Consider the following 19654-nt stretch of genomic DNA (forward strand, 5'->3'; position numbering starts at 1 on the left):
TATAAATCTTGTGTTTGTAATATTTCTATGACTATTGGAATCTCTGTAAAATATAAAATAGAGCTACTGTGTTGTTCTCTGGATCATAATTTGCTTGAACATAGATTAACATTTTGTTATAACATTCACTGAACTTTTTAGTTACACTAGGTTGGTCATACAAGGACTAGCCTAGAGTCATCTCATTGGTTTGATCATGTGTGTGAAATGGATCATTTTGACCTTCTGCCTCTTCTATGTGATCTGTTTCTCTAGCAAACATGATTCACTTATTCATAAAAGAGGAATGTGCTTTTAATGGCAATCTCTGTCAGTCATGTCCTATTTCCTGTTATCATTATTTAATCCCACCTCTGTTGTTCTTGTTTCTGCTTTCTGATTTAACCCTCTTTCTTTCAGACACTCTCTGCTGTTTTTTTTTTTTTCACCCATTTTCAGAGAAAAATGAGCATCTGTCAATAAAATCAGGTGATCCATCCTTTCTGGGGAAAGTCCCTTCCCAAAACGCTGTCCATCCACTTATGGGGAAAAAAAACCTTAGTAAAATAAATTATCTATAAAACAAATTGATAAAGGCTCCATATAGGCTCCACCCCATACACTATTGAACTATTAACCCTCTGATAAGCAGTCATCATGTTCAATATCAATTTCAAGATCTGTGAGTTCTCACAATGAAACAGAATTCAGAAATAAAAAAAAAAATTAAAAAAATTATTTTTCTCTTTTTTTCTATAAAATCTGATTTACACAAAATTTGGTACACATCAATGTTGTTATTGTTAACTAAAACTAATATATATATTTCTTTATTAAAAATAAAATAAAATAAAATAAAATAAAATAAAATAAATATTATATGAAAAACTTAAATCTGCAGTCTGTTAGTTTTGCCTTTTTGTTGCCATCTCAATTTGAACCCTGCAATTGCAGTTATTTGCAGAATTAACATCTTTACGTGGGATGTGCATCAGCACAGGATGAATCTAAAGTTTTGAGGAGAATGTGTGGCTGTCACCACATTGGTGGATGCTGTACTTCGGAATCACGGATTGTAGTCTTGGAGCTATGACCAAAATAAAAATTTTCACCGGAAAAAGTAATCTGAACAAGTAACAAATATTTTGTTCTGACCAACTGAGAAAAAAGCATTAAAAAATAAATTGTGCTACCAATGGTGATTACATCTAATGATCGCTTAGCTCATATCACATCAAACCAGGCAAATTATTATTATTGTTATACTTTGTTCTCAAATTATTAATGTTAACAACATTAGCATTGCATGACTATGTGTATTTAGTGTGTATTAGCGTTACCTGTAGATTTAAATTTCTGTATAGTCTAATCTCTAACATTAATTTGTCATACCATACAATCCATCATCAAAATATTAAGTTTAATTATTCCAGCTGCTGTGAGAAAAGGCTATAAATGATCCACCACCTGCAGCATCCTCATGCGATATAGCCTACTAGATGGGACTCTTTCTTTATGTAAACAGATGTGGCGTAATGACGTAAAGACGAAAGGCAGCATGCTCAAATTTCCCGTGGAAACCTACCAATACCACTCACATTAGATTACATTATTACAAGCTTACCGCTGTTAATTGAGCTATGGTAAGGAGATAGTTTTGAACACTGGCTGGTTATGTACTTGCTCAGAAATTGATTTTGGATCATTTTTAACCAAAAAAAAAGTTGCTCAGTTGCAGCTTTAAACTTAAAAACTTAAAATCAGAACTGCCTTGGCAACTGTCCGGTGTATGTTCTGTTTTATGGACTTTTAGTTTGTTTTACCTTGCTCTCCTGTTTCCACTTTTCATTTGTTTCCGTAGCAACCGATTGCATTCACCTGTTTCTAGCTTAGCTTCATTGCTTAGTCTCTTTTTAAACCATCTGTTCAGTTCATTTCTTTGTCTGGTGTCTTCAATGTTAAAGTTGGTTTATGCTACTTCTGTGTAGTTCTCCTGTACCTTCCTGTGCCAGAGTTTTTATTTATTTATTTATTTATTTATTTATTTTTAATTTTTATTTAGTTTAAAAAAAGTACTCCTGGTGTAAATAGATCCTCTGTTTTAGGGGTGTCCAAACTCTTTCCTGCAGAGTTTAGCTCTAACTTGCTTCAACAAGTTTGCTTCAAGAACTTGATTAGCTGATTAATGTTTGTTTATTTGGGGTTGGAGCTGAACTCTGCTGGACAGTGGCACTCCAGGAGCAGGATTGGACACCCCTGCTCTATTTGCTTCAATGTGGAACCAACTGTGACAAAACACCAGACGTTAAAATACGACTCTAGCAACAGGTCTTTCAACCATGACTCCTCGAAGAACTTCTCATCTCCATCTCACAAGATGGTCATCCACTGGAAGACTGTAGAGTTCCTTGAGCTCAGCCACCTGGTGTTCAGGGGTGACGGTGCTCTGTAGACCGTTTTTTTTGCAGTGGGTTGGATGATTATCTGATTCAATTCAATTCACATTTATTTGTATAGCACTTTTCACAATACATATCATTTCAAAGTAGTTTTACAGAGAATGCATGTCAACATTACAATTTAGAGAATACAGTTAGCTAATAATGTAATAATTTAGGCAATTTAATTTAAAGTCACTGTTAGCAGTTTAATTGAAGGTAGAAGCAATGAGCTCCTGGAAATGAATTACATATTAACAATAATTAGGATATATAGAAATTTGGGAAAGTGCATGTTGATCCAGATATTGCGTCATCTGAAGTCCTCGCAGGAGTTGGCGCCATTTCTTTAAAGATGTTGGTCATCTGAGGTCTTCTTAAGAGGCTGGATCCAAACTGAAGCTGATGTACTCTCTAGTAAAACAGAAAAGCAAATGGAGAATAATTAGCGTAGCTGCTGTTCATAACATTAAGCAAAGATAGTCATGTGCAACTGATCTGATATGAGATGCATTATGTGAATGCTTGGCTAAAGAGATGCGTTTTTAATCTAGATTTAAACTGGACGAGGGGGAGTCTGAACCCCGAACATTATCAGGAAGGCTATTCCACAGTTTAGGAGCCAAATGTGAAAATGCTCTCCCTCTTTTAGTGGACTTAGATATCCTAGGTACAACCAGAAGTCCAGAGTTCTGTGATCTTAAAGAGCGTGAAGGATTGTAGGGTGATAGAAGATCGGTTAAGTACACAGGAGCTAAACCATTTAGAGCCTTATAGGTCAGTAGCAATACTTTATAATCAATACAGAACTTATTAGGTAACCAGTGTAGAGATGATAAAATTGGCGTTATATGATCATATTTTCTTGACCTGGTAAGAACTCTAGCAGCTGCATTTTGTACTAATTGTAGCTTGTTTATTGAGGAAGCAGGACAACCAGCTAGTAATGCATTACAGTAATCTAGTCGAGACGTCATGAATGCATGAACTAACTTTTCTGCATCAGAAATAGAAACATATTCCATAGCTTAGCAATTTTTCTGAGGTGGAAGAAGGCTGTTTTTGTATCATATGAAATATGATTTTCAAGTCACAGTCTAATATAACATCCAGGTCTTTAACTGTTGAGGATGGAGTAACAGTACATCCTTCTAAATGCAAATTGTAGTCTGAGAGATTCTGTGTACAGGTTTTTGGCCCAATAAGTAATACTTCAGTCTTATCTGAATTTAATATAAGAAAATTACTAGTCATCCAATGTTTTACTTCTTTAACACATTCTGTCAGATTGGATAATTTGGTGATTTCATCTGGTCGATATGATATATAAAGCTGAGTATCATCGGCATAGCAGTGGAGACTAATTCCATGTTTTCTTATAATATCACCAAGTGGCAGCATATATATTGAAAATAGCAGAGGGCCTAACACAGACCCTTGCGGCACTCCATAATTTACTATCGTTATCTTAGATTTTTCCCCCTTTAAATAGACAAAATTGTGACCTTGGTGTGACCTAAACCACCGCAATGAATGTCCCTGAATAGCAGTATAATTTTGTAGTCGATCTAGGAGTATTTTATGATCTATAGTGCCAAATGCAGCACTAAGATCAAGTAACACTAGTATAGCGATACAGCCTTGGTCAGAAGCTAGAAGTAAGTCATTTGTAATTGTAACAAGCGCAGTTTCTGTGCTATGATGAGGCCTGAAGCACAATTGGACTGACACCACATTTTCTAGTATTTTAGACATAAGTGGATTTGAAGATTTGAAATGGGTCTGTAATTTGCCAATACATTTGGATCTAATTGTGGTTTCTTAATGAGGGGCTTAATAACTGCTAGCTTGAACGGTCTTGGGACATGACCTAGAGATAAAGACGAGTTGATAATATTGAGAAGAGGGTCTTCTGCTACAGGTAACAATTCTTTCAGTAGTTTAGTGGGTATTGGATCTAATAAACATGTTGTTGGATTTGACGCAAAGCTTTCTGAATGAAAGTTTATTTAGCTCTTCCTGTCCTATAGTAAAGCACTGCAACTGTTCTCGAGGGGCGATAATTGAGGACAAATCATAAAACATTGTCAAAGGTTGTACATTTACAATTGTACTTGTGATGCTTTCGAAAGAAAGAAATTCATAAAATCTTTACTACTAAACTGTAATGAAATGTTTTGTTCTGGTGATGTCTGTTTATTTGTTAATCTAGCCACTATACTAAACAAGAACCTTGGATTGTTTTGGTTATTTTCTATGAGTTTTCGGAGATGCTCAGCCCTGGCTGCTTTTAGAGTCTTTCTATAATGGGACGAGCTGCCTTTCCACGCGATTCTAAAGACCTCTAAACGAGTTTGTCTCCATTTGTGTTCTAGATTACGAGTTTCTCTTTTGATAGCGTGAGTAATACTATTGTACCATGGTGCTGTATTTTTCTCTCTAACCTTTTTTTAATCACATGGGTGCAACAGTATCTAATGTACTAGAGAAAATGGTGCACATACTGCTAGTCATTTCCTCAAGTTCATTTGTGTGTTTGGGTACAATGAGCAGCTGAGACAGATCAGGCTGGTTATTTGTGAATTTATCTATAGTTGTCAGGAGAATTGTTCTACCTAGTCGATATCGCGACGCAATTTGACAAATATCATCAGTATGCAGTACGCATGTTACAAGATAGTGATCAGTGACATTATCACTTTGTGGTAGAATTTCTATATCGATAGGATTGATTCCATGTGATATAATTAAATCTAGTGTATAATTAAAACGGTGAGTGGGTCCAGTGACATTTTGTTTGACCCCAAAGGAGTTTAGTAAATCTGTAAACGCAGCCCCTAACACATCATTTGTATTGTCTACATGAATGTTAAAATCCCAGACAATCAGCACTTTATCAATGTTGACCAATAGGTCTGAGAGAAAGTCTGCATACTCTTTTAGGAAATCAATATAAGGCCCTGGGGGTCTATAAACGGTAGGCAAAGCAAGAGATAGCGACTTTTTACTTATATCTGAGAGTGTAACATTTAGTGATTCAAGTGATTAAATTCAAATGAATTAAACCTGTAGTTTGTTTTCTGAGTAACGTTAAGAATATCTCTATAGATTGTTGCAACATCACCGCCACGGCCAATCAGACGGCAGTTTTTATAACAGTAGCCAGTTGGACAAGACTCATTAAGACCTAAATAATCATTTAGCTTAAGCCATGTTTCAATAAGGTAAATTACATCAAGACTATTATCTGTGATCATTTCATTTATAATAACCGCCTTAGGTGTTAGCAATCTAATGTTTAGTAGCCCTGACTTTAGAAATTGTTTTTGTTCAGTAATTTTGCGAATTTCTGGTTTGATCACAATCAGATTTTTTCTAGATCCTTTTTTTCATTTTTATTGTTAAACCTCACTATTCGGGGAATAGACACAGTTTCTATAGACTGTACTACACTTACATTTCTATCAATTAAGTGGGCAGAACACACACTGTGATTTGAGGTTTGACTTACTAGTCATATGGTGCGAAGCATCTTGGATATACGACAGAAGATCAGCTCTGATTCTGCTGGGGTGCAGGCCATCAGCACGGAAGAGCCTAGGTCGCTCCCAGAAAAGATTCCAATTATTTATAAAGAGCAGCTTCTGTTCATTACACCAAGACATTAACCATTCATTTAAAGCAAATAATCTACTGAACCTTTTATGTCCACGTCGGTATGTCGGAAGCAATCCGGACACGATGATCCTCGTCGTGGGTGATGTGGCTCGTACCGTCTCTATCACCTCCGTCTGCCGCAGCCTGGTGTCATTCACCCCCGCCTGCAGAACAACAGCTCCGATGCTCTCGTCACCATTCAGGATCGTGGGTACCTGCGCAGCGACATCGAGAACACGAGCACCAGGAAAACAGTGACTGTGCCACTTACCTTTGGTTGTGGTAGGGTGGACGTGACGGACGATAGAGTCTCTGATGACCACGGCGTCGCATTCCGCCTTGCAAAGATGGGAGAAGCTGTTCCTCGTCGAGACTTCAAAGACCGGGGGCAGCGGAGGGGGAGAGGTCCTGGTCCGAGGCCTGGCTCGTGCCTTCCGCAGCTGAAGAACCCAAGGTCCCTGGTGTGACGGCGCCGGAGTGAACGATGAACGCATTCTGGGTGCTCAGGCCCTGTGCAGAAAAACACACGGCGTAGAGGAAGCATGAGTATTAATATCGCGCTGCAAACTTACCGAGGATTGGTGAGCGTCAGCACAGGATGTTTCCAGCGCTGTTTACTGCTCCCGTAGCTCGGCCTGCTTCACCAGTAGGTCTTGGATCTGCTTCTCAATGGCCTCCAGCTCCAGCTGCACCGCATGTAGCTCGAACATGTCCTCATCTGCACTCAAAGGTAGAGACACATCCAATACACTTGCCATTAGAATAGATGAACAGTAGTATCGTGAGTGAGAAGAGTACAAACGCTAGTGTGACCACGCCGCTATTGCTAACGGGCTAAAGCTAGTAGCGAATTTTCGGGAAGTTGGATAAAACTATAGCGATATCAAGGCAATCTGAGTGTTTTTTTATATAAAATAATGTCGGGATGTGTTCACCTGCTGTAAAAGGAGAGAATGATAGGTTATAAATTTGATTTTAAGAGAAAAAACAAGCAATTAGGAAACAACTCGATGGAGCTCTAACTCAAACAGTGCGGCAGCAACAAACTTTGACAAACAGGTGAATTTGTGATTCACCTGTTGTCAGTGGGAGCAACCAACTGTACCTTGCCACAGTATATGGACTATGCGCCGGACTATGCGCCAGACACAAAGCCAGAGCTCAGCCCAGTCTTCATGACCAGTCTTCTATCTCCTTAATTGCCACTGGTTCTGCACAGTCTCCTGTCTCCTTCATTGCTGCTGGTTCCACCCAGTCTCCTGTCTTCTTTGTCGCCATGGTTCTGCCCAACTCATCACATTTTTGCAATCACCAGAGACACTGGCCAACAAATACTGTGAACCAAATACATTTTTGAATAATGGGTGAGTTATGGAAAGAATGCTACATCTCTATTCACTTTCTCTTCTGACATACTTTTTGAAACTTAACATTTGAAGTACAGCTTGAACTAATCCCCTCACATAGAGCAACCCTGGCCCTGGAGTACCGATATTATATCATGGCCTGCACTCTGAGCTTCCTTATTATGTGAAGTAAGTCAGTTCCTCCCTAGCGGAGAGAAGACAGTAAGTAGTTTCTGTTGATTCAAGGTTTGTTTGCTCTGGCAGAAGTTATGAGCGTCTAAGCACTCTGTGCCATTCAGAGTGTAGGCCAGTGCACTCATGTAGAGAGCTACCTTCAGATTCCTGCAGGCTTTCCGAATCTCAGCCCTGTCTTGATTAATGCTCTCTTTCTGACTAATGGGATGGTCAATACATTAGTCATATGCTGAAACTCAGCATCCAAGAGCTCTCGTTACCTCCGGTCATAGAACAGATATCTCCAGAAAAGCTTTCTGGACTATTGTGGTGACTTTGATGGATTAGAAGTTAATTCCAATACATCACTGTCTCTTGAATACTGTGAAGTGTTCTCATTCCTGAAAGTGTACAGTACAAGGCACAAACATAAACACATGGCTCATTGTTCCTACTCAGTGTTCTATGCCAATGGGGACAATAGTGGACATTTGGAGCTGTATGAAAACCTGCTTCTGCTTATGCTGTTGATGACATAAGCAGGTGCAGCAGTAAGCTACCAAATTTCCTCAGTAATCATTAACCGCCTAAAGTTGCCTCATGCAAGTGACTGAGTTGACCAGACAACTCTCTTTCTCTCTTTCTTTCCTCCTGGGCTTGATCTAATCAGCCGGTAGTCACACTTTACATAACACACAGGCTTCTTTTGTTGCCTTTAAGTAATGATTCTGTCATAGCTGACAGCTATGTTGCACACCTATGAACAGTGATGTCACTGCAGTACAGGTGACTGAGTGTGTGCTACACATATCTAGCCTTCCAAATGTGGAATGTGTTCTAAATTAAATATTCTAATACCTAAGATCCATAAAAGCAGCTCTACTTTTCAACAACTTTGAAAAAACACTTAGAAAATAGATATTTGCTCATTTTCAGGCTAATTCCTGTTTTTAGTAAAAGGTCATTTGTGTAATTTTTTTATTGTTAAAATATGTTCTCTTATCCAAGCTTAATATGCAAAGACAGGTAAGCTATTCATGAGCTGATTCGCTTGAAACGTGTAAAAACATCAGTATGTTTACATTGCAGTCATAATCATGCTAGTTTTTGTGCGTAGTCGAGCTACAGTCTTCATTTTTCTGTCCAAGTACATAACACAGTGCGTAACTGAATATTTGAAATATGAAATATATGTTGCACTTCTGTCATATAGATCAATTGCACAATGGCAAGGTCAATTAAAGTCCAAATAGTGCTACAATCTGTGAGTCACCATATTCAAAAATCATAAAATGTCATCTAAATGCTTCAGTCATACTGAAATCATAGCAAAGACCAATAATTTTTTTTAGCTTTTTTAACTGTGGTTCTGTAGTATATGAAAAAATAGCACCAATATTGTCTGTGAGTCTGGGCACAGGCCAATCTATTTTTCCATCCAATGAAAAAAGCGGAGTATTTGGAAACTGGCATTATTTTTGTAATTCCATTTGTTGATGCAGAAATTGTACTTCACTTTTAAAATAGATTTGTTTCCTCGCATATCTTTAGAGATAACAATGAAACAAGGTTTTTAGTATTTCCTCAGAGAGATTTAGCCTAATGCACTGACTGTAAGTCAACAAGGAAGGGCTCTTACTTAGTCTTTGCCTGCCACTTAGCCCTTTACTAAACCAGATTCCCTTTCGTGGGAACTGTCGACGCTGCGTATAACACATTGGGAACCTTCTGCGTGATAACGTCATTGAAGCACTCATGAATCTAACCAATCGCGTAGCGAGACGTCAGAGGCGGGTGACGTCACGGACCAGGAAGCTATAAAGCATACCCGGATGCAGAGATCGCTAGCTTCTGTTGTCTTCAGCAAGCGCTCTATGTTATCTTGTGTGTCTTATTTGGTGTTGTTTGTCTCCCTCCATTTCATTAGAAAGACAAGATCTCTTCGTCTGAGGACAAGCGTTTCAGTTTGCACCACACACATATATATATATATATATATATATATATATATATATATATATATATATATATATATATATATATATATATATATATATATATAAGATACAAAATAGCGGAAAGCAAGCAATTCACCAAGTGTGTTCATCCCTGCACAAGGTTTATACCAGACGGGGATACACATGAAATGTGTGTCGTTTGCCTGGGGGTTGAGCATGCACAGGCAGCTCTCGAGGGGGCTGTCTGTGTCCATTGCGAAAAGCTCACCCTCAGAGTTTTAAGATCACGCCGGGCACTCTTTAATAATAAAGAGGGTGCTCTGGTTGGCGTTCCCCGCGGGTCGGGTCCTGCTGTTGCTGAGGCACAGCGTCGACTTCATCTGTGGGGTTCGCAAATGGAGCTGGCAGAGGGGGTTGAGACGGGCCCAGCCTTATCTCGCCCCTCACCTGCCAGCCCCAGTGTCTCTTCTCTGGCGGTGGAAACACGCGTAGCTGTTTCTTCCCCCCGGAGAGAGGCACCGGCGCTTCACCTCTCTTCCTCCGAGGAGGTTGATGTGGTGAGCGTCGAGACTGGGGAGGAGGACCCGCCATCCTCTTCCCCAGCGTATGAGGAGCTCCTGGAGGTAGTGACCAGGGCTGTCGCCAAGTTAAAAATAAATTGGCCAGCAGAGCGGGCAGAGACAAAACCAAAGAGCAAGCTGGATGAGCGCTTTCTCCCCGCTCGGTCACTACCCCAGTGTCGGGGTTTGCCTTTCTTCCCCGATCTCCACACCGAGGTGTCGAGATCGTGGAAAAGGCCAGTGCAGTACAGAGTGTTCAGCCCCCAGACTTCGGCCTACAGTAACATCGTGGGGCTGAAACAGCATGGTTATGGGGTGATGCCCCAGGTAGAAGAGACGCTCGCGAGCTATCTCTCGCCTGAGTCGGCATCGTCCCTTAAAACCCCGACGTTGCCCACCAAGCCCCTTAAAACTACATCCAGCTTGGTGGGCAAAGCTTATGCGGCAGCAGGTCAGGCGGCGGCATGTCTACATACCATGTTGCTGCTTCAAGCATATCAAGCTGACTTGCTGGGGGAGATCAATGAGAGTGGGGAGGCCACATTTGAGTGCATCCAGGAACTCAGGATGGCAACTGACCTGGCTCTCCGTGCCACCAAAGAGACGGCTAAAGAGGTGGGCCAGTCTATGGCAGCCTTGGTAGCTACGGAGAGGCACTTGTGGCTGAACCTCTCGGACATAAGGGAGCGTGACAAGGCTGCCCTTATGGACGCGCCGCTCTCTCCTGCGGGCCTCTTCGGCGACGCTGTAACATCAGTCGTCGAGAGGTTCCAGGAGGCTAAGAAACAATCTGCGGCGTTCCAGAGGTTCCTCCCCCGCCGATCTAAGATTCCCCCCGAGGTTGCTGAGCGCGAGCAGCCTCGGCTGTCCATGAGCTCCTCAGCGCACCACAGAGCGCAGCAGAAAATTAGTGTGGCCGCCCGCGCTCCCCCGCAGAAAACCTGGGGATCGGGCCGGTCCACAGCAGAAGCCTTCCAAGGGTAAGACGGAGCTGCGGGCCGTCATTATCGCGAGGAAGGCTTCAAAGCGGTCCTGACATCTGTGGGTCAGGACCAGTGAGGGCGGCCCCCCCCGAAGGGAGCCGGGTGAAAATACATCTGACACCTGCTCCCCTTCGGCGCCCTCAGGGGACCGTTATGTTAACCCTGCCACCCAGTGTGCGTCAGGGTGCAGCGGTCTCCACCGACCCTCCGAGGAGGGCCGGTCATCACTTGATTCGATTGTCTTCTGCCAGTGTGCCGCTTCAGAGCATCGAATCAAGTGCTCAAAAAACACCAGAGGCCAGTCTCGAGAGACTGGTTCCCTTAGTAGATTTTATGGCAGAATGGAAACTTCTGCTGAATATATCGAAATGGGTGCTGCTCATCATAGAAAAGGGTTACAGAATTAATTTCGGGTCTCGCCCGCCCAGATTCAACAGGGTCCTTCCTACAGTGGTGACCCCCGAGCAGTCTCTGGTTATGGAACAAGAGGTTATGACACTCTTGCGAAAAGAAGCTATAGAAAGGGTTCTTCCTCCCAGCAAGCTGTCAGGCTTTTACAGCCGTTACTTCATTGTTCCAAAGAAGGATGGGGGACTACGTCCTATCATAGATTTACGTGTGCTAATTCGCTCAATACAGAAGCTCAAATTCAAGATGTTTACACTCAAACAGATTATCCCACAGATCAGGTCCGAGGACTGGTTTGTGGCGATAGACCTGAAAGATGCGTACTTTCATGTGTCCATTCATCCTTTTCACAGGAAATTCCTCAGGTTTGCTTTCGAAGCTTACCAATACAGGGTCTTCCGTTCGGCCTATCATTATCACCCTGCACATTCACGAAGTGCGTAGATGCAGCGCTAGCTCCATTGAGACTCCAGGGCATCCGCGTACTGAATTACATCGACGATTGGTTGATTCTAGCTCAATCAGAGCAACTAGCAGTTCAGCATCGAGATGCTGTTCTGTCCCACATGAAAAGGCTTGGGCTGAGGCTCAATGCCAAAAAGAGTGTGCTAGTTCCGGCTCAGACTACCAGTTATCTAGGTGTAGTCTGGGACTCCACCACGATGCAGGCACATTTGTCTCCTGCTCGTGTGAGTTCCATTCTCGCAGCCGTGAAAGGGGTGAAGTTACGCCAGTCACTCACTGCAAAACAGTTCGAGAAACTGTTGGGTCTGATGGCAGCTGCGTCCAACGTCATACCTTTTGGCCTTCTGCACATGAGACCCTTACAGTGGTGGCTCAGGACCAGGGGGTTTTCTCCGAGGGGAAATCCTTTTCGCATGATCAAAGTCACACGGCAATGCCTTCGTGCTCTGGCCATGTGGAAAAGTCCCTGGTTCCTGTCCCAGGGACTTACGACAGATGCTTCCCTCACGGGCTGGGGGGCAATCATGAGTGGTCGCTCAGCTCAGGGTTTATGGGAGGACCATCAGCTCTCCTGGCACATAAATTGGCTGGAGATGATGGCGGTGTTTCTAGCATTGAAACACTTCCTCCCAGACCTGAGAGGCCACCATGTGTTGGTCCGCACGGACAACATGTTGGTGGTCTCATACATAAACCATCAGGGGGGTCTGCGGTCTCGCCAACTTTATTACTTGGCCCATCGGATCCTCCTATGGTCCTTAGGGAAGCTGCTCTTGCTGAGGGCAGCTTACATCCCGGGGTATCAAAACGTGGGAGCAGACGCCCTGTCGAGGCAGGGGCCGAGGCCCGGGGAGTGGAGACTCCACCCAGAAGTGGTGGATTTCATATGGAAAAATTTATATGATAATACACGATAATACATCCTCGCCCAGAACTGTGGAAGCTATGGGCCTGGCCTCTGAGGGGGCCAGGTTCATAGATGCTGGTCTCCCAACTGAGGTTGTGGAGACCATCCTTAACTCCAGAGCTCCCTCCACGAGGAAGCTGTATTCCTATAAATGGAATTTATTTTCTACTTGGTGTAGACAAAATAATATGGACCCTGTCCACTCTCCTATTAGCTTCGTGCTGAGATTCATCCAAGAAAAGTTCTCGGAGGGCCTATCTCCTTCAACTTTGAAGGTTTATGTTGCGGCTATTTCAGCCTATCATGCTCCTCTTGAGGGGGATTCCTCGGTAGGACGAGACCCCCTCGTTACACGCTTCCTCCGTGGTACACTGAGGTTGAGGCCTCCAGTGCGCACAAGGGTTCCGGCCTGGGACTTGGCCGTGGTTTTGCAAGGGTTAGCCGAGGCTCCCTTCTAACCACTAGAGGAGGTTCCTGAGAGGTTCCTCACTCTAAAAACCATTATATTATTAGCTATCACTTCTTTGAAGAGGATAGGAGATTTACAAGCACTTTCCGTTGCTCCTTCATATCTTGAATTTGCCCCAGGAATGGTGAAGGCATTCCTGTATCCTAGACCTGGTTATGTACCAAAGGTCCCCACCAATGTTCCAGGTCCCATTGTGCTCCAGGCCTTCTATCCTCCTCCCTTTGAGACGTCGGATCAGGAAAAACTGAATCTGCTCTGCCCAGTAAGGGCTTTGGATGTTTACGTCCACAGAGCTGCCCTGTGGCGTAAATCAGATCAGCTATTTGTCTGTTATGGGTCCCCTAAAAAAGGGGGCCCAGCATCTAAGCAGAGGATGAACAAGTGGGTGGTCGAGGCCATCTCATTTGCGTATGAAGCGGCCGGACAGCCTTCTCCACTGAATGTTCGTGCCCATTCTACGAGGGGTATGGCGGCATCAAAAGCTTTGATGTCGGGAGTATCTATTAATGATATATGTGATGCAGCTGGATGGTCATGCCAGCACACATTTATCAGGTTTTATAACCTCGATGTTGGCTCCACTCCAGGGTCCTCTGTCCTGTCAAGATAACATCTGACAAGTACTTGAAGCTACGGCACAGTTGGGATTGCGTTCCCAATGCGTTATATGCAGTGTTGACAGTTCCCACGAAAGGGAACGTCCCAGGTTACAGATGTAACCCTGGTTCCCTTAGTAGGGAACGAGATGCTGCATCTCCTGCCGTACCCCCTGCATACTTGTGAGTGCTTGCTTCAGACTTGTTCCAGAAGTTAGCGATCTCTGCATCCTGGTATGCTTTATAGTTTCCTGGTCCGTGACGTCACCTGCCTCTGACGTCTCGCTACGCGATTGGTTAGATACATGAGTGCTTCAATGACGTTATCACGCAGAAGGTTCCCAATGCGTTATATGCAGCGTCTCGTTCCCTACTCAGGGAACCAGGGTTACATCTGTAACCTGAGACGTTTCAACTGCCAAAACATTCCTATCAAATTTAACAAAATGGTTAATTACCTGTGACAAGTACCTTCCCTCATCTCTACCCCCCCCCCCCCCCCCCCTTTTTAATCTTTTCTCATATCCCCCTTTGATTGATGCTTGGCCTTCTCTTAAGGGTTATGTAAGAGAGAACCAGAGAACAAGCAGCTTCAAACAGGTTTGCACACTGCAGCAGATATGACCTGCAGTCTGATCAGAGCCAAACTACACTTCTCTAAAACTCACCAGGAAGGAGAAACTGACCTGTAGTCTGCCCTAAAATGCCTGTGTCATGTTTGACGTCCACAGAGGGGTGGGGTTGATTGATTACCAACCCCAGACTTAAGAGAATGTCACATAGTGATAAGGAGATGGTTTGAGAGGTAAAGAAATGTACAGAGTAAATTAAAGATTTCTTAGTTTTGTCAGGGTTTTAGACTATTTAGTTCACAAGATAAATTGATGAAATGATTATTCTAATCCATTTACATCAATGTTTGACCTGGAATGGAGACTTATTAAACTTGTTATTAAACTCACAACGTGCTGCAAAGTAACATTCCAAAATATGTATGTTTAACTCAAGTTTCAGAGAATCTCCTTTTATGAGTCATTTGTTGGACAAGATATAATCTGCAGGGTGATTTAGGTAATAAGAAAAATAATCCGTAAATAGATTTAAAATGAGATAAATGGAGCTGATTGGCAGCTAAGGCTATGTTCACACTATCAGTCCAAATCCTATTGTTTGTGTATCCGGCTGAAATCTGATCTAAATTATTAACTGTTCAGATCTGATTTGTGTGTCCCCTGGCGCTCTTTAATTTTCCGGAATATCTGCATTGGTTTCTATGGCAATGATGTTGTGTTAGTAGGCATACGGCAAACAAAAACAACAACAGTAACATGGAGGGGTTTGCAATACAGATGTCTTACATCATGACAATATGTAGCTGCTACGCTGAACTACTGCATCTTCTGAGGCAGCAGCAGAAATGTAGGAGGCTGGTATGTGCTGCTTTTTTCCCCGTGCTGTTGTATCCACCAGTCTCATGATTCAACATGTCTCCAATATATTGTAATTTTCTGCTCGACCGGAACTTTGCAACAAGTTTTTGCAGCGACTTTGAGCATGTTTGCTATAACAACATCTGACATGTTTATGTTTTATGTGGTGTGAGAAAGTGACATAAAACCATGCAAAATCCGAAAACAGATTTCCAGAAATGAGATTTGAACAGGATTTCAAACTACATATGAGCTCAATACAGATTTGTAAAAATTACATTTCATGATGGTGAGGAAGAGCCCAAAAAAATTCCCTCTTGGAGTAATTGAATTTCCTAGGGTTGACATATACATTTATTATTGCAAAACACCGCCAGACATAATTAAACATGACTCATGGGTAAAGGAGGCTTTCATCAAAAAAAAAAAAAAAAAAAAAAAAAGCATTTATCACAGAATTAAATTCTTTAAACAGGACAGGATATTGATAAATTCAAAATATTGATTCATTATTGATAAATTCAAAAAAATCAAGCCAATTTTACCAGTGAAGTAATTACATTTCATCAAAAAAGAGGGCCACCTACCCTATTAAATATATTATTAGGGATAAAATACGACAGAATCTGTTCCAAGCAAATCTTTTCAACCAATTTTAAATGTGTTGTTAGTATCACCAAAATTCTGAACTTCAAGACCCCCATCACTTTTTTTGTTTGCCAAAATATTTTTTATTTTTGGAGGTATGATTATCTAGTGCTAAAGAAATGGAAGGTTATACGAATTTGGTAATTGTGAGATTCGAATCTTTCTTTTGAACGATATTAAGGCCAGCTTAAATTGTGACTATATATACATACTATAAAGGTAGCATTATCACATTTATTAACAAGAATAACCACAACAGGAGAAAAAGAAAACTTGGATAATAGTACAAACCAGAACAATAACAGGAACACACAAAAAGGTTTTTAATGCTTACCACTGTAAAAATAAGTCAACAAAGATGTAGTTAAAGCTACTATAGACCCTGTAAGTTAGGCAAAAGTGCAATTGTCACACATCTCGCATCTTCTCCATCGCACTCTGGGACCCCTTGTTGCTTGAGATTCCATCTAAGTGAATATCATTGCATGATATCAGACATTTTCCTTAAAAAAGTAACTGTTTTATCGATGACGATCACCTTATCGTGTGTTTCATCCATTTTTTAGCTTCTGGATTACGTCAAAGAGTGTAGATAATGAAACTTCATCCTTCCTTTTTGATCTTGCTAAATTCTTGGAAGGAGTACAGAAGACAGGCCTTGTAAAAACGTCTTCATTGGCATGTTTCTATTTCAAGATTAATATTCTCCAAGTCAGCCAACTCCATGCAACTCTCTTCCACAATGTGTCCAGCTACTATGGTGCTTTTTTGAAGGGACTGAATTTTCCTTTTTTTCCCATTATGTCAGAAGTCAAGTATTGCAAAAAAGAAGGTAAATTATCACATCCTGAGCTTTACAAACTAAAATTTCAGCTTGTTAACTTTAATCTCCTCAAAACTACTTAGATGCTTAGAAACGTGACCGTTCACTTAGTCGTCATCTTGGCCCCCCTAAAGTAAGCTTCACTCATAGTAGAGTGGTGAAGGGATGACGTATTTTTGTAGGCCACGGCATCACCTTGGTTCTCTCAACAAAACCCCAAAAGGATTTTCCAGTGGCTTTTAGATAATTGCAGAAATTCTTACATAAACAAACTACAGCATGCTCGCATGAGTTCATTGTCACCAACACAAAGTTTCTGACAATTCTTTTGGCCTTTGTTTAAAAACATTTTCCCTGAAAGATTGAGTTATAATAGTTTGCAAGAGCCTGATTATAAACATAACAAGGCTGTGAAAGAGGACTAGTGAGTAGATTAGTTTACCTGTTTGGCTGATGACGTTTAATGTCCCAGACAAGTAGTCCTGTAACCCTATTTAGCCTTTTGTTAACAACCGCCATTTACAAGACAAGTAAAAGCTTTTAAAAATCACAAGAGGATATTACTGATGTATTTTATATCGTAGAATAAAATGTGAAAATATCTTGAGCTTGTGTTTGCTACAGAACTTATTTTTAAAGCATTATCCAAAACCTCATTTTCAAAAAACCCATTGACTTCAGGGCAATGGAACCAGAAGTGCTAATATTCAAACACGTTTCTGGTTTTTGGCCTACAAAACACATCACCCACCACTCTTTGCTTCCCCCATTGCAAGACTGTGCACACTCTAAACTGTCTGGGTGCTGCAATGCAGTTGATTGCCACCTTCTGTTTCAACAATCATGTTATTAACAAACCTTTAGAAAATCAATTTTGGAAATCTGTGAATCAATTCAAATCGATAGAAGTTAGAATTGCGATTCATATTTGAATCAACTTTCTTCCCAACACCCCTAATACATAGCCATAGGGAAGACCAGGGAGTGTTGTTACACGGGGACAGTTATAACACTGTCGGTTTGACAAGTGAGAAAAGAGCTGTGGTGATGTCATTAATATCATGTACTCCCATCACCTTTTTGAGCTCACAGGAGAAGTGGCATGTGACTGAAAGTATTTTCATGAAAGAAAGTAATTTATTTTAATTAATTTATTTTATTTATTTAGCCTAGCAATTATTGTATTGTGGATACAATTATTTGACGTACATAACCTAAAGTACCCATTTCCCTAGTTTAATTTGATGCTTGCGTTAATGGTAACTTCAAACCAACATGCTAAAACAGTTAGCTATGTTATAGCTGTTTGGGGTTGGGATAGTTGTAACAGTTCATTAAAAATGTTACAACCAACCCCTTATTCCTGGGGCTGGTCTTGGGCATTAAAAACCCAGACTGAAAATGGGCCCCAGTCCAGCCCTGGAAGTTTAAGTGAATTTGTGAAGTGTGATCTATATATTTTACATTCTGATAAATGTCTAGGAAATAGTGTAATCAAAAATATCAATATTTCAATATGTATCGATACTGAAATATCTGAAACGATTCCAATAATCCTTTCTGCAGTATCGATACAGCGACACCAGCTGCGCTTCCTTGCTCTCCTCTCTGAAAGCGAGTTGACACACACCCACCTCCTCTCATTCAGTTGTCTCATTCACTCTGGTTAAATAGTGTTGGTGTGGCCGGGTCTGAATTTCTACTCATTCCCACAGATTTCGAGCTCAAATCCGAAGTGCACACACATGATACAGCCATCTTTGACATACAGCTCATGAGTGCCAAAATCTTTTTCGCGGCTTGTTAATGGTCAAATACACACAAAAATAATGTCACGATGACCATCTTGGTGAGTATTAACGTAAACACAGTCGTAAACTGTTTAGGAAAACACGTATAACAGTATTTTGGGTATGTGCGTCAGGTCTTAAAGGGACAGCAGTATAAATGCGTCACTCTCTATAGCCACTTTTCCACCATCGGGCCTAATGGTTCTCATTGCGTAACCATTCCATTTCATGCCAGTCCAGCTGCTTATGTCATTAATGTTTCGGTGGTGGGGCCGAGATTGTGGAATAGCTTGCCTGTCCATCTTAGAGCAGCTCCTTCCTTATCAGTTTTTAAATCTTTTCTTAAAACTCATTTGTTTTATTTAGCCTTTAATACTTGTTAATCTTTGCTTTTGTTATGCTTGTATTATCAGTTTTGGCTCAAGTTGTTGTTTGAAACTTGTCCAAACATCAACTTTACTCTGGTTTCCCGCCATGACTCCAAATGGGAGTTTTTACACTGTCTCCAAGAAGATTTTAAGCAGTCCTGAGAGAGGTTGTCCACTTTTATTTTTGTGTCTGCTCTTTCCTGTGCTGCCCTTTGAAGGACAATAGGAGGAACCACAGGCATTGGCTGTCCAAATCAACCCCCCTGACCTTCTTTCTGGATAAGCTGGAGAAGGTTGAGGAGGCTAGTGGACAGCAGGAAGTGCAGGTTCCTGTTCAAACTGGATTTTACATGCAAACCCTTGAAATCAGAGAAGAGAGTAGCTTTTGTGTTTCCTTCAGACACTGGCTGTTTTTGGAAGTTGTCTTCCATGTTTTCCTCCAGTTCTGTTCCCAGGCATAGTGACTTTGCAAGTTTGATAGCTCTCAGACTGTGAGAGTGCACTCACTATGGTGTGAAAGAGGTGGTTTCTGTGTTTGTGAAGAGTAGTTGTCCTTGTTGAACAGGCAGGTCCTAGGCTGGTTAGTGCTGGTTTTGGTGATGATGTTGCTGGTGAAGCTGGTCAATTTCTTCTAATGCTTGTTGACAAAGAAAGA

The 19654-nt window shown here is 41.5% G+C and overlaps 1 protein-coding gene across 1 annotated transcript in view; it reads right to left on the bottom strand.

Moving 5' to 3' along the window:
- Positions 1 to 2766: 2766 nt before the first annotated feature.
- The window catches only part of LOC125277608, an 89335-nt gene continuing 72447 nt past the window's right edge, over positions 2767 to 19654 (bottom strand). Inside the window, exons 2-5 of the mRNA XM_048206093.1 lie at positions 6346 to 6584; positions 6117 to 6238; positions 5929 to 6014; positions 2767 to 2831 (exon numbers count right to left, since the gene is read on the bottom strand). Coding sequence (XP_048062050.1) covers positions 2767 to 2831; positions 5929 to 6014; positions 6117 to 6238; positions 6346 to 6584 — 512 coding nt within the window. The remainder of the gene's footprint in view (positions 2832 to 5928; positions 6015 to 6116; positions 6239 to 6345; positions 6585 to 19654) is intronic.

This window comes from Megalobrama amblycephala, linkage group LG10 (genome assembly GCF_018812025.1).
Source record: "Megalobrama amblycephala isolate DHTTF-2021 linkage group LG10, ASM1881202v1, whole genome shotgun sequence".
NCBI lineage: Eukaryota > Metazoa > Chordata > Actinopteri > Cypriniformes > Xenocyprididae > Megalobrama > Megalobrama amblycephala.